General features: G+C 42.3%; 1 protein-coding gene across 1 annotated transcript in view; it reads left to right on the top strand.

The window, feature by feature from the left end:
* Positions 1–16388, top strand: part of LOC120060937 (histone-lysine N-methyltransferase PRDM16-like) — a 355472-nt gene that overhangs the window by 155892 nt on the left and 183192 nt on the right. Inside the window, exon 3 of the mRNA XM_039010379.1 lies at positions 14283–14336. Within this exon, the coding sequence (XP_038866307.1) occupies positions 14283–14336 (54 nt within the window). The remainder of the gene's footprint in view (positions 1–14282; positions 14337–16388) is intronic.

The following is a 16388-nucleotide window of genomic DNA, read 5'->3' as shown; positions in this document are numbered from 1 at the left end:
AACTGAGGATGGATCAACAACATTGTAGTTACTCCACAATACTAACCTAAATGACATAGTGAAAATAAGGAAGCCTGTACAGAATAATAATATCCCAAAACATGCATTCTGTTTGCAACAAGGCACTGAAGTAATACTGCAACAAATGTGGCAAAGAAATACACTTTTTGTCCTCAATACAAAGTGTTATGTTTGGGGCAAATCCAACAAAACACATTACTGAGTACCACTCTTCATATTTTCAAGCATTGTGGTGGCTGCATCATGTTATGGGTATGCTTGTCATTGGCAAGGACTAGGGAGTTTTTTTAGGGTAAAAAGAAATGTAATACAGCAATAAGCACAGGCACAATCTTAGAGGAAAAGCTTGTTCAGTCTGTTTTCCACCAGACACTGGGCGACAAATTCACCTTTCAGCAGTACAATAACCTAAAACACAAGGCCAAATCTACACTGGAGTTGCTTATCATTGAATGTTCCTGAGTGGCATAATTACAATTTTAACTTAAATCGACGTGGAAATCTATGGCAAGACTTGAAAATGTTTGTCTAGCAATGATCAACAATCAACTTGACAGAGCTTGAAGAATTTTAAGAATGATGACCAAATATTATACAATCCAGGTGTGCAAAGCTCTTCGAGACTTACCCCAAAAGACACATCTGTAATCGCCACCAAAGGTTATTCCACAAATAATTCACTCAGTGGTGTAAATACTTATGTAAATGAGATATGTCTGTATTTCATTGTCAATAAATGTTCAACAATTTATAAAAACATGGTTTCATTATGGGGTATTGTGTGTAGATGGGTGAGAAAAAATAACCGGCTGTAACAGTCAAGGGGTATGAATACTTTCTGAAGGCACTTATGTCGCTTGTATGGATAATATTTAGATACGAATCATACAGTACTGCACATTGAAATGATGAGGCAAATCATCCCAGGTTTTATTGAAAAGCTCCCGTAATATATTTTATTGTGACATTTGCCCGAGCATAAATCATGGGAACTCTTATAGGACTCCAGGGTCATTGCTCGTAGTGTAAACATGCCTGTTGTGTTTTAAAAGTGGCTATGCCCCTATACAATGGCACCGTGTGTTCGCCTGCCAAATACCCTTTGTGTTTCCACTCTCTCAAGGTTTCAGTTCTGGCAACCAACCAACACCCACCCCATCCCGATACATTGCGTAATAACGTTGTAGGCTTTAGCCCCGACGTGATAAGTGTCGAACCAATCTCTGATCTCTCTCACCTTTGTGTTGGGCCTAGGCAATAGGACTAGTGCATTCCTATGCCATCCTCTGCCACGGTCTGTATGCCTTTAACACATTCAACTGACAGCCAAAGTCGAAGACGTTGATAAGGCCGTAACATGGAATCAAACAATGCTAAGCTGTGAACCATTCTTTTAATTGCCCCCCTCCCTCCCTATCAATAGCTGTGGAGCATTTTGCTATCAGCGCTGGCTTGATGTTTGCCTTGGCAGACGGCTTCAAGTCGTCAGCTTATTAAAGTCCTCATAAATATATTCTATCAGATCGCCGCCTAGCTTCCTGATATTTAGCTGGGAGGATTTCCTCTTTCACCGTGTTCTTTCTTGAGCAGGCTCATTGTTGAAATATGTTTTAAGTAGTGATAGGGTAGCGACTTGTTTTGTGTCGGCTCGCTCGTCGTATCGGTGTTGGGAAGTCCCAGAATAGCCCCTTTACACCCTGCTGAGGACAAATGACCCGTGAACACAAACTGAGTCCAAAAAAAGTCCGATAGTATCTTTACTCAAACAAGATTCGGCTGATTCTGGAGAGAGAACAACAGTGAGAGAGTGAGAAAGAGAGAGGAAGGGAGAGAGCAAGAGGGAGAAAGGGAAGATCTGTTTTTGAGCCTGGGCTATCGATGGGATTTCATTTGAAAAAACTGCAGACTAGTAATTTTTGTCTTGTAGCGTGTCAGCTGTGAAGGGTTGAGAGAGGCTGGTTGCTGGAGGTAGTCACTGTGATTCATTTTCTGTGATGTGACATGCTGGTTAAAGGCTCTACATACGCTGAGTGTACAAAACATTTCAAAACACCTTCTCTTTCCATGGTATAGACTGGCACAGAAGGTTGGTGGAACCTTAATTGAGGAGGACGGGCTCGTGGTAATGGCTGGACCGGAGTACGTGGAATGGTATCAAATACATGAAACACACGGTTACCGTGTGTTGGATGCCATTCCATTTGCTCCGTTCCAGGCATTGTTATGAGCCCTTCTCCCCTCAGCATCCTCCACTGATCGACCGTCCTGGTGAATCCAGGTGAAATCTATGCTCCCTTAAATGATGTCACTTGTTAAATCCACCAATTAGTGTAGATGAAGGGGAGGAGACAGGTTAAATAAGTATTTTTAAGCCTTGAAACAATTGAGAAATGGAATTTGTATGTATGCCATTCAGAGGGTGAATGGACTAAACTAAATATTTAAGTGCCTTTGAACAGAGTATGGTAGTAGATGCCAGGCGCTCTGGTTTGTGTCAAGAACTGCAATGCTGCTGGGTTTTTCACACTCAACAGTTTCCTGTGTGTATCAAGAATGATCCACCACCCAAAGGACATCCAGCCACGTTGACACAACTACGGGAAGCATTGGAGTCAGCATGGGCCAGCATCCCTGTGGAATGCTTTTTACACCTTGTAGAGTCTATGCCCCAATGAATTTTGAGGCTGTTCTGAGGGTAGAAGGGGGGGAGCAACTCAATATCAGTGTAGTTCTTTTTATTTTTGTGTGGCTACCCTAACTCCGTGTGTGTAGACTTTGAAATCATGGCGGAGGGCCCTTTAGAGAGCCGTTTACGTGGGAGAGCAGTGAAAAACAGAGGCTGTTTCCTTTCTTCCTCTCACAGGCAAGTTTATTATGCAACTCGCAAATGTGCTGCACAAGGCCGCATCCGCACTAATCTATACGTCAAGAAATCAATAATGTCCCGGGCAATGCTACAATTAACTCTTGTCAGGGTGCCAGAATCCGAGAAGGTTCTCAATAACTGCTTAGCAAAATGTCCATTTTGTGGCATTCTTGGTGTGGCTCCTATAGCCAATGGATTGTCAGTCTGTCGATTCAAAAGGCCTTAAGGTCTGTTTGCTGGTGTTTTTTTATTATGGAAACTTGCGGCTTCCTGCGCCCATTACCGTCCATTGGCCGTGTTCCTATATTGCCTCATGTTATCCAGACGTAATGAGAATTGTTTTTGGCAGCGTTTTCCTATCGCGAAACTCTGAAAGTGTTCTCTCTTTTTCTGTTGCTCTGCCACTACTGGACGGCTGGACTTGCCATGAGTAGAGTTTTGATTGTGTCTTGCAATGTGGCGAGGGCTTATTCTCAAAGGTTTGCTGGAGTTTTGAACGCAAACAACTACATGTGCTTGTAGTAGTGCCTAATAAAGACAGCCTCTGAGGGGTAGAGAAAATCAAAATCAAATACGTTGCTCGTAGTTCTGAAAATGACTGTTCCCGATTTCCTGCGACTGGCTGGCAACGATGTGGGGCCGTAACAATACGTCCGGCCTATTCGCTACGTTTCATTTTGTGTGTGCTCAATCAACACGGCGCGTCACTGCGAATTATGCTAAAGTGGCGGTGAAACCGCTCCATTTGTAGTTGTACAAAAGACACACGCGCCTTAAAGAGGGCTTTTGTGCCCAGATACACTCCTTCCATTGTCTGCATGACACCTTCAATAATTGTTGTAGTTTGCCATCGTTTCTTTGCTTGTCATGTCCATAAGGGAGTTAGTGCAAGTTAGCTTAGCGCAGATAGGACAACAAGGGTAGGGGAGAGTGGGGTAAGTTGAGCCAAAAAGGTAAGTTGAGCCACCCTTGTTTCTATGAAACCTTAAAAAGATTTTCACCAAGTCAAAGGAATTGATTGTGTTTGAGTTTTCATGATGCTTGTATCTAATCCGAAGAAGATTATCTAAGGGGTCTTTATAAACTTCAACATGAGGTCATAAACCTAGCATGAAAGTGCATCCTTGTAGCTGTGGCTAATCAAGTCAACATGTTTGCCTTGGGTTAAGTTGAGCCAATGGCAAGTTGAGCAAATGTAAGTGTTTTCTTCACAGGCGTAATGCAGGTAATGTAATGTAATATCGCTGGGATATGAGATAACAACAGGGCCGATAATAAACGTGTTTAGAAAAGTACAAAGTGTTTGTTGGGTGTTAAGACTGTGTCAATGTGCTTAAAATAACTAAGACAAATCAATTGTGATTGTGTTCATAGACATAGTTTTAAAAATGTCGGGAAAAAAAGGTGCTATCTAGAACCTAAAAGGAAGAACCCTTTTTAGTTACAGGTACAATGCTTTGAGTTCCAAGCACAACCCTTTTTGGTGCCACGTAGAACCTTTCCAGAGAGGGGTAAACATGAAACCCAAACGGGTTCTACCTGGAAGCAAAAAGGGTCCTACCTGGAACAGAATTTGAATATCCTATGGGGATAGCAGAAGAACCCTTTTGGAGAGCTTTTTTCGAAGAGTGTAGTGCTAATATTTAATTTAGTACCGAAACGTGTACTGTAGGCGGCTTAACTTATCCTGCGGCTCAACTTACCCTATATCATATTTTGGACAAGCTATGTTTTCAAAACGGTAATGTTTACATACATTCTGATTTGTTTCCAAGGATACGCAACATCCTGAATTATATGTAGATATCTTTGTTGGAAAGAATACTATATTTCCCTTGACAAGGTGATGCTGAATTGAAATTATTTTTCAACTTACCCCACCCTCCCCTACAATTTTAAACAGTTCTGCCAAGGGATCCAGAAATAAGCACTCCTCTGTTTTGAGTGTTCCCTCTGACATGGAGAAAAGGGACTTTGAAACGTAAGTGACTTTAAAAAGTTAGTGACACAGGACAAAATATCATATGTTGGTATTAGTCAAGGTGGCCAATCTCCTTTTCCCTTCTAATTAGTAGGCTATTTATTTGCTTGGCGGGGTCTCTGTAAGGCTGAGGAGTGTGTGTATGGGCACTGGGTGAAAAGGGTCATTATGAGAGGATATCTGTATCGATATATTCCTGGATATCTGACATGTTATTAGATATGAGGAGTAGACAGACATTCTCCAGATACACGCGTCCTTCATTTCATATACGGAGCTAGGATATTCTCCGTAATGGGACAGTTTCTACATGCATCCAATCCAGACCTCAGAAATCTCCCTGCTACCGTATGAGTTCAGGGAGATATCTAGGGTGAGATTCAAGACACTCACCTGATGCACGTGCACCCACTTACATATTTGTACAATTTTCTAACTCCGGAAAGGGTATGTGTCAACATGCTTGCATATCTAAGCCTTTATACTGAGGCATGAACAAATCCACAGATTTTCAGAAATGTATCATATCTGTCATAATTACTTTATAATTTATATACTGTATCTATATTTCAAAAAATGCATAATTTCATTAGATATCCTTACCAGATATGTATTATTCATCCTCGTATGTGTTATCAAAATGGGCTAAATCCGACTCATGATCAATGTCCTGCGGCCAAATTATTTGACCTGCTCAGGCGCCGAAAATCCCTGTGCTTCTTCACACGAAGGTGACATGTCAGAGCATAGATTTGCACCATATACAATTTATCCAAGTTGCTATTTCCAAAGCACATCTCTGCTGTTTCTGTTAAAAAAATTCACCATAGCAAATCCAGGGCTCCAATCACAACTCGTTTTCTGTGAAGACGCAAACGTAGGCCAATCTTTGCTAAAAATGTGTTTTATTTATTTAACAGAAAATAAAAGTGGCCTCAATAGCCCTGCCTTGTTTGTTATGGATTATGGATGTGATGGATGCTGGGTCATCAGCGGCGGTCCCTCGCAGTCCAGACCCAACTTAGTGGTAATATTGGTCTGTGATCCACTCCAACCTGTTAATGCATATATCATGAATCAAATCAAATATTGTCATTTCACATAGCCACACCACAAGACAGCTACTCTACCTGCTTCATTCATGATGAGAAAACTAGTCTGAAAAAATTAGAGGGATTGAATATTTGTCAAATTATTGAAGACATTCAAAACTCAAGTAAGCATCAGAAATTGGCCTTATTTAGCATATCAAAAAGCATATCAAGATCCTGATAAGGACCTCCGTCAAGAGCATATGCATTGTATGTACTGAGAAAATAAGATGTCCACATACAGTAGGCCTTTCTCAGGATATCTAATGAGTCAATATACCAAATCAAATCAAAATCAAATCAAACTTTATTTGTCACATTCCCCCGAATACAACAAGTCTAGACCTTACCGTGAAATGCTTACTTACAAGCCCTTAACCAACAGTGCAGTTCAAGAAGAGTTAAGAAAATATTTACCAAATACACTAAAGTAAAAAATAATAAAAAGTAACACAATAAAATAACAATAACGAGGCTATATACAAGGGGGGTACCTGTTCCGAGTCAGTGTGCGGGGGTACAGGTTAGAGGTAATTTGTACATGTAGGTAGGGGTGAAGTGACTATGCATAGATAATAAACAGCGAGCAGCAGCAGTGTATAAAACAAATGGAGGGGGGGGGGGGGGGCAATGTAATAGTCCGGTGGCCATTTGATTAGTTGTTCAGCAGTCATATGGCTTGAGGGTAGAAGCTGTTAAGGAGCCTTTTGGTCCTAGACTTGGCGCTCCGGTACCGCCTGCCGTGCAGTAGCAGAAAAAACTGTCTATGACTTGGGTGACTGGAGTCTCTGACAATTTTACAGGCTTTCCTCTGACACCGCCTCATATATAGATCCTGGATGGCAGGAAGCTTGGCCCCAGTGATGTACTGGGCCGTATGCACTACCCTCTGTAGCGCCTTACGGTCAGATGCCGAGCAGTTGCCATACCACGCGGTGATGCAACCGGTCACGATGCTCTCAGTGCTGCAGCTGTAGAACCTTTTGAGGATCTGGGGACCCATGCCAAATCTTTTCAGTCTCCTGATGGGGAAAAGGTTTTATCGTGCCCTCTTCACAACTGTCTTGGTATGTTTGGACCATGATAGTAATTTGGTGATGTGGACACCAAGGAACTTGAAACTCTCAACTCGCTCCACTACAGCCCCGTCGTGTGTTCGGCACACCATTTCCTGTAGTCCACAATCAGCTGCTTGTCTCGCTCACGTTGAGAGAGAGGTTGTTGTCCTGGCACCACATCGCCAGTTCTCTGACCTCCTCCCTATAGGCTGTCTCATCGTTGTCTGTGATCAGGCCTACCACAGTTGTGTCATCAGCAAACGTAATGATAGTGTTGGAGTCGTGTTTGACCATGCAGTCGTGGGTGAACAGGGAGTACAGGAGGGGACTAAGTACACACCCCTGAGGGGCCCCAGTGTTGAGGATCAGCATGGTAGACGTGTTGTTGCCTACCCTTACCAACTGGGGGCGGCCCGTCAGGAAGTCCAGGATCCAGTTGCAGAGGTAGGTGTTTAATCCCAGGGTCCTTAGCTTAGTGATGAGCTTTATGGGCACTATTGTGTTGAACACTGAGCTGTAGTCAATGAATAGCATTCTCACATAGGTGTTCCTTTTGTCCAGGTGGGGAAGGGCAGTGTTGAGTGCGATTGAGATTGCGTCATCTGTGGATTTTTTGGGGCGGTATGCGAATTGGAGTGGATCTAGGGTATCCGGGATGATGCTGTTGATGTGAGTCATGACCAACCTTTCAAAGCACTTCATGGCTACCTGCGTGAGTGCTACGGGGCGGTAATCATTTAGGCAGGTTACCTTCACTTCCTTAGGCACAGGGACTATGGTGGTCTGTTTGAAACATGTAGGTATTAGACTCGGTCAGGGAGAGGTTGAAAATATCAGTGAAGACACTTGACAGTTGGGTCCGCAGATGCTTTGAGTACATGTCCTGGTAATCCCTCTGGCTTTGCATGATATCCAGAGCGAATCCAAAAATGATTTGTGCATATAAGTGCTGAAAACTATATTTGTACTCTAAATTTAACAATAAGACATAAAGATTATGAAAGTTGTTGCAAACGTCAAATGTCAAAGTGTTTAAGGCATTTACTCCAAAATCTTAAGGTTAGGCATTAACTTCGAATGGTTAAGGTAAGGGTTAAGGTTTGGGATTGGCTTAAAACAAACATCTCAAAAACAACTTCATTGCTGGATTTGAACTTCCAACCTTTGTAATCAAAGGCAGACGCTTACACCCATCCATCATCCAGCCACAACGCCCTAGCAAAACCGAAACCTACTTGAAGTTAACAGCGGTCACTGTTGCCCCTAGTGGTCAGTTTCCACGTCATCTCCCGACGTCCTCAGATGGACGTCTAATACTGACTTTTATCATGGGTGACCATGCTGTTTACTATCCATGTAGGGACCAGAAGTACTCTTGAGAATAGTAAAACAAGGAACATTCTAGGGGGACAGTTCGCCAGTCCTCCCAAGGAAAAGGGCTATTTTAGGCCTAGGGGTTAGGTTTAGGGTTCCAAATTGGGTTACGGGTTAGGTTTAGGCTTAGGCTTAAGTTTAGGAGTTAGGTTTCGGGGTTGGGGTTAAGGTTAAGGTTAAGGGTTAGGGGAATGAATGGGAATCAATTGGTTGGTCTGAACAAGGATTGTAAAGCAAACGTGTGTGTGTGTGTGTGTGTGTGTGTGTGTGTGTGTGTGTGTGTGTGTGTGTGTGTGTGTGTGTGTGTGTGTGTGTGTGTGTGTGTGTGTGCGTGTGCGTGCGCGTGCGTGCGTGCGTGCGTGCGTCTGCAGGAGCTGAGTGAGAGAGACAGCCTTGGGTCTGGCACATCACACCTATAACCCCATATGTTAAAGCTCAGGAGACTATTGATGACTGATCTGAAGAGTACAAACCAACTTCAACTGAGATGTTTTGATATTTACAGCTTCAATTCATTTAAGGCAGCTTGTTTTCGAAGTTCAATGCAAAACGAGAACAAAATATGTTTTTTAGTAACATTTTGTCACCTTGCAATTTTGAGAGCACCAGCAGAGAAAGAGGAGGATGAGGAGGGAATGAGTGTGTCTAACACAAAAGCTGAAAACCATTAAAGCAGTTTAACCACTTGTGACTGTTTGAATGTTTCAGTTTCACAATTTGATACATCCACATATTGGTGTTTGGCGTGTCTATAGGGTGGTGGGGAGAGTGAGGGAACTCGAGCTTAACTCTGTTGGAGTGCTTGATAGTGCCTTGCAGACTCAATGAAGTTGTTGCTTGGGTGAACTATAATTGCTGGCCTCCACATATTACCAAAGCGGGGAAAGCCCTCCTCTCTCATCTGTCTAGCAACACCACCACCACACACAGAAACATGCAGCAACACACACAGGCCACCGAGCCAGCTCCATCTCTCTCTCTCTCTCTCTCTCTCTCTCTCTCTCTCTGTCTCTCTCTCTCTCTCTCTCTCTCTCTCTCTCTCTGTCTCTCTCTCTCTCTCTCTCTCTCTCTCTCTCTCTGTCTCTCTCTCTCTCTCTCTCTCTCTCTCTGTCTCTCTCTCTCTCTCTCTCTCTCTCTCTGTCTCTCTCTCTCTCTGTCTCTCTCTCTCTCTCTCTCTCTCTCTCTCTCTCTCTCTACCTCTCTCTCTACCTCTCTACCTCTCTCTCTCTACCTCTCACTCTACCTCTCTCTCTCTCTCTACCTCTCACTCTACCTCTCACTCTACCTCTCACTCTACCTCTCTCTCTCTCTACCTCTCACTCTCTCTACCTCTCACTCTCTCTCGTTGGGTGACTGGCTCTGGCATTCCCGAAAGCCGTGCCCCTGAGTAGTGTAACAGCATTTATAATCACACACAACGTGTGTATTTGGATGCTGGTGTGCATGTGTGATGGGCCAAGAGGGCTTATGAGTTGCACATGGGCTGCGGCGGACCAAATACAAAGACCGTGTAGTCGCTCCGTTTAGATTTCTGAGACCACGCTTGTTTAAAATAGTGTCATTTAAATGCTAAATGATTTTGTTTTTACGACGGGATGGCTTTGACAAGGCTGAGGATTAAATTATAGATGTAAGTAGCGTAAGTGTACTCTTGTAAGTATCTGTGTTGTAATTGCTTCCATTCAGTGTGCTGGGAGATCCACTGACAGCTTAATGGTGGGAACCACAGCTCTGGTGCACAGCACTGTCTGTCTGTCTGTCTGTCTGCAGCACACATGGATGAGTCTGAAATACAGTCTTCTGAAATGGCATGCTATTCACTGAAGTGGCACATCTGAAATGGCATCCTATTCACTGAAGTGGCACATCTGAAATGGCATCCTATTCACTGAAGTGGTACATCTGAAATGGCATGCTATTCACTGAAGTGGCACATCTGAAATGGCATGCTATTCACTGAAGTGGCACATCTGAAATGGCATGCTATTCACTGAAGTGGCACATCTGAAATGGCATGCTATTCACTGAAGTGGTACATCTGAAATGGCATGCTATTCACTGAAGTGGTACATCTGAAATGGCATGCTATTCACTGAAGTGGTACATCTGAAATGGCATGCTATTCACTGAAGTGGTACATCTGAAATGGCATGCTATTCACTGAAGTGGTACATCTGAAATGGCATGCTATTCACTGAAGTGGCACATCTGAAATGGCATGCTATTCACTGAAGTGGTACATCTGAAATGGCATGCTATTCACTGAAGTGGCACATCTGAAATGGCATCCTATTCACTGAAATGGGGCCCTGATCAAAAGTAGTGCACTATGCGGTGAATAGGGTGACATTTCAGACTGGATGTCAGTCTCCCTTCGCAGAAAATTTGAGACATAGGTCTATTGGCAATACTTGATCACTTTTCCAATTTTTTATTTTATTTATTTATTTATTTATTTAAAGGCCCAGTGCAAAAACAGGATGTTTCTGTGCTTAATATATACAGTGTATCCACACTGTGAGGTCGGAATAATACAGTGAAATTGTGAAAGTGATAACAATTCCCTTTTAGTGTACGAGCTGTTTGAAAAGACCGCCTGAAATTTCAACCAGTTTCGGTGGGATGGAGTTTTGGCCGGCCTGGTGACATCACCAGGGAATAAATGAGTTAATAGACCAATAAGAAGGAGACTTCCAGACCTCTCTGCCAATAACAGCTAGTTTCCCCTCCCCACTTATACCACTCCCAGACAGTTGTAGAAAAAATCTTAATTGGGAAATTGCTTTTGCAAGGTACTAAATTAATACCCAGAAATGATTTGATATTGAGATACAAACTGCTGCATTGGGCTTTTAAAACTTCTTAGGGCTGCAATCCCGTTAACGCGATCGATATGACAACAGCCAGTGAAAGTGCAGGGCGCCAAATTCAAACAGCAAAAATCTCATAATTAAAATTCCTCAAGAATACAAGTATTTCACACCATTTTAAAGATACACTTCTTGTTAATCCCACCACAATGTTCGATTTCAAAAAGGCTTTACAGCGAAAGCACCACAAACGATTATGTTTGGTCACCACCAAATCATAGAAAAACACAGCCATTTTTCCAGCCAAAGACAGGAGTCACAAAAAGCAGAAATAGAGATAAAATGAATCACTAACCTTTGATGATCTTCATCAGATGACACTCATAGGACTTCATGTTACACAATACATATATGTTTTGTTCGATAAAGATCATATTTATATCCAAAAACCATTGGCGCCATGTTCAGAAATGCCTCCAGAATATCCGGAGAAATTGCAGAGCCACATCAAATAACAGAAATACTCATCATAAACTTTGATGAAAGATACATGTTTTACATAGAATTAAAGATAAACTTGTTCTTAATGCAACCGCTGTGTCAGATTTCAAAAAAGCTTTACGGCAAAAGCACAATATTCAATAATCTGAGAACAGCGTTCAGCCACAAAAGCAAGCCATACAATTACCCGCTAAATTGTGGAGTCAACAAAAATCATAAATAGCATTATAAATCTTCCCTTATCTTTGCTGATCTTCGTCGGAATGCACTCCCAGGACTCCCACTTCCACAAGAAATGTTTGTTTTGTTCGGTAATGTCCATCATTTATGTCCAAATAGCTACTTTTGTTCGCGCTTTCACTAAAAGCAGACGAAATGTCAAAAAGTTCCGTAAAGTCAGTAGAAACATGTCAAACGATGTATTGAATCAATCTTTAGGATGTTTTCAACATAAATCTTCAATAATGTTCCAACCGGAGAATTCCTTGTCTTCAGAAAATGCGATAGATCAGAGCTCGCTCTCACATGAACGCGCATGGTCAGAGCATGGTCAGCTCATGGCAGACCTTACTCATTCCCCTCTCCTTCGGCCCCACTTCACAGTAGAAGCATCAGACAAGGTTCTAAAGACTGTTGACATCTAGTGGAAGCCGTGGGAAGTGCAAACTGACCCATATCCCACTGTGTATTCGATAGGCGATGAGTTGAAAACCTACAAACCTCAGATTTCCCACTTCCTGGTTGGATTTTTTTCTCAGGTTTTTGCCTGCCATATGAGTTCTGTTATACTCACAGACATCATTCAAACAGTTTTAGAAACTAATAATATGCATATATTAGCAACTGGGACTGAGGAGCAAGCAGTTTACTCTGGGCACCTCTGAGCACCTTTTCATCCAAGCTACTCAATACTGCCCCTGCAGCCATAAGAAGTTTTAACCATGTGAGATCTCTTTCAAGTCTCTTTCAATGGAGCCCTGGATGGTCAAGAGGCAGTGTCAGAGCCATGCTCACACATGACACATCAACAACAAAAAATAACTATTAAACCATAAGAGACTTGGAGATTTACAGTAAGTGATGTACTTAACAATTTTGTACAATCCAATGTGTGAGAAATCGAGCTCTCGCTCCATTAGAACGAATGTGGCTAGGGTCGGGAAGAATCACCCATGGGAAAAACCTGATTCATAAAAGACTTAAATCATCACAGTTCCCCAGATCAGACTCCATATGAGATTACTGCTCGGACTCCAGTTGCATATTCCTCCCCCGTTCCCCCTTCAAATCATCGAGGAGGACATTCAAAGAGAAATCAAGTTTAATATATGGGTACGCAATCGCCGTACAACCCCACACAACACACCCTCTGTTAGAGGGATGTGGGGGAGCATACAGCCGGTGGGGTGGGGTGGCGGGGCAGCTTGAGAGATGGAGGTGTGTGTGTTCGTGTGTGTGTGCACGTATGTGTGTTCGTGTGTGTGTGCACGTATGTGTGTTTGTGTGCGTGCGCGTGTGTGTAATCTAAAATGGAATCTACGTAATCCCCAAAAGTAATTATTTATCACGAGAGGGCAATAAACAATAACTAGTAATGCTGCGTACTCACAGAAAGGTTAACATCTCACCTTTCTGGTTAAAAAAAAAAAGTTTAATTGCTGAGGTGTAGCCACTTCTGAGGACACAAGCTCAAGTACACAGTACAAATACGATAACAATATGAAATGTTTTATATGATGCATTTCCTGTTCAACAAAACTGTATGAATAAGGCTTGAAATGACTTATATGCGTTCTAGATATAGCATGATCTAATTAGTAAAAGGCCAACTGTGAGATTTAACCTTCCAACTGTAAAACACAAATTTGTATGTTTAGTATTAGACAAAACGTGCATACTTTCTGAAGGTGTCTCTTATTAATCAAAATGTCTGCCTGTATCGTTGTGAATGTCTCGTGGAGCTCGAGCTTGGCTTCCTGAACTCGTTAGGAACTCACCTTTCATCTCGCATTAATATGACAAACAGAATGTGTTTTTTGTTTCAAATTTATTCATTATTTTTGATTAATGGCTATAAACAGATCTCTGAATGTGCTCCCCTCTGAGCTACGATGTAACGATTGCAGGCGTGTGCTTTGTCAGTGGCTGCGACGTGGGGTTCAGCCAGGAAGAGGGACATCCCAGCTTCAAGTGGTTTCACATTTCACATCCTGCGTCACACAGCCATTTTGATCTACGTTGTCGACAGATAGATTTGTAAGCTAAAATGTCAGTCGGAACCGGTACCAGAACCACACAGGTCCCCAAAACAGGGTACCTTACATCTAAGAGGTTTTAATATGGGCCTGAGGGATGGGGTGGAGGTTGCTCCGTAACTTGAGTCCTTGGTTTTATCGTAGGTCGTATGGTATATGGAGTCCCCTGCCCATTAGGTCGCTACAGTCATGACTAGCGGAAGAGATCGTGGTAGCGTTTGGTCAGATGTTGTTCAGAGCGTTGTGTCAATGTGTCATAGGAATGAGGAGGCTGTTATTTCTGTTGGAGTTGAGTGGTCAACTGTTTTGTTTGTTGTCTTCACAGCAGATGCTGAATGACCACGAGGTGATGTCCTCTCCGGAGAGCTGCATCAAAAAGGTAAGACATATAGAGATGTAATTGCTGCTTTTTGTTTGGTCATAGAGGTGCGGACAACATACGCTGTCACACCTGAGGTCACCCTACTGTATATTGTTCTCGTCATTGTACACAGACACACACTGACACTTTGATACCACATACCTCCATCATTTCAGACGTGAAGTCCGTGTCAAACCACATATTATAGATACAGGTATATTCCCATTCCCATTCATTGGGAATTGGAATACAGGCTGCCCAGCTTCCTATAACATGACCAGTGGATTGTCGTGCTGTGACTGTGAATGATGCTGTGAGTGTGTGTGTGTGTGTGTGTGTGAGAGAGAGAGAGAGAGGGAGAGAGATTCTCCATCATTGGTCTTTGTGTTGTCGATACGTCCTGTTGACCACGACACCAGCGGCCACCTCTTTATGAGGTGATATATTTATTGAGAGGCGGGCCGTTGGCTTTTACGGCCAGTGTTGCCGGGTCCCGGCGATAAAGGGAGAGAGTTCAAGTATAAAGTTAATGGTGAAAGAACAATGGCTGGGGAGAGAAAGAAAGAAGAGAGGGAGGGACACTTGTTAGAAAAATCAATGGAAACCTATAGCCATGGTCCGGCCCACGCACTCCAGTCCTGCATCCCAAATGGCAGCCCAATCCCCATTTATCAGGGCCCGTACGGCCCTGGTCAAGAGTAGAGCACTATATAGGTGGGTTGGTTGTTTAGCAACGAAACCGATGCTCGCAAAACTGACAGGGTTGGCTAAGAATGTTAACAACATGTAAAACAATATTTAGTCTCCAATTTTAACCTCTAATTCCTCCCAAACCCGGATCCGGGAGCACCCCCATCAGTAAAAAAGCTGACTAGCATAGCCTAGCATAGCGTCACAAGTAAATACTAGCATCTAAATATCATTAAATCACAAGTCCAAGACACCAGATGAAAGATACACATCTTGTGAATCCAGCCATCATTTCTGATTTTTAAAATGTTTTACAGGGAAGACACAATATGTAAATCTATTAGCTAACCACGTTAGCAAAAGACACCACTTTTTTACTCCACCATTTTTTTACTCCATCAGTAGCTATCACAAATTCGACCAAATAAAGATATAAATAGCCACTAACCAAGAAACAACTTCATCAGATGACAGTCTGATAACATATTTATTGTATAGCATATGTTTTGTTAGAAAAATGTGCATATTTCAGGTATAAATCATAGTTTACCATTGCAGCCACCATCACAACTCTCACCAAAGCGACTAGAATAACTACAGAGAGCAACGTGAATTACCTAAATACTCATCATAAAACATTTCTGAAAAATACACAGCGTACAGCAAATGAAAGACACAGATCTTGTGAATCCAGCCAATATTTCAGATTTTTTAAGTGTTTTACAGCGAAAACACAATATAGCATTATATTAGCTTACCACAATAGCCAGAAACACAACAGCATTGATTCAAGCCAAAAATAGCGATAACGTATAACCCAGCAAAAGATATTAATTTTTTCACTGACCTGCTCAGAATTCTTCAGATGACAGTCCTATAACATCATATTACACAATGCATATAGAGTTTGTTCGAAAATGTGCATATTTAGCGGCACAAATCGTGGTTATACAATGAGAAAAGTAGCCAAGCTGCAAAGAAAATGTCAGGAGAAATCTTGGGAAAGGCACCTATTCTAATCGATAAGTAATCATAAACTTGACTAAAAAATACAGATTGGACAGCAAATGAAAGATAAATTAGTTCTTAATGCAATCGCTGTGTTATATTTTTAAAATTAACGTTACTGCGCAATACAGCGTGCGCTAAAGCGAGACCGCACCGAAATTCATGGCGGAATTATTATTTGACATTTGTCAACATAAATACGAATTAACAGCATAAAGACTGCTTACTATTTGCTGAGCTTCCATCAGAATCTTGGGCAAGGTGTCCTTTCTCCAGAACAATCGTCTTTTGGTTGAAAGATGTCCTCTTCTCCTGTAGAAATAGCAGCTAACGATAGCCACCCACTGGAGAGGTGTCCAACTCGTGAAAGCG

Source organism: Salvelinus namaycush, chromosome 16 (assembly GCF_016432855.1).
Source record: "Salvelinus namaycush isolate Seneca chromosome 16, SaNama_1.0, whole genome shotgun sequence".
NCBI classification, from domain to species: domain Eukaryota; kingdom Metazoa; phylum Chordata; class Actinopteri; order Salmoniformes; family Salmonidae; genus Salvelinus; species Salvelinus namaycush.
This window is presented reverse-complemented; position numbering and strand designations above follow the sequence as displayed.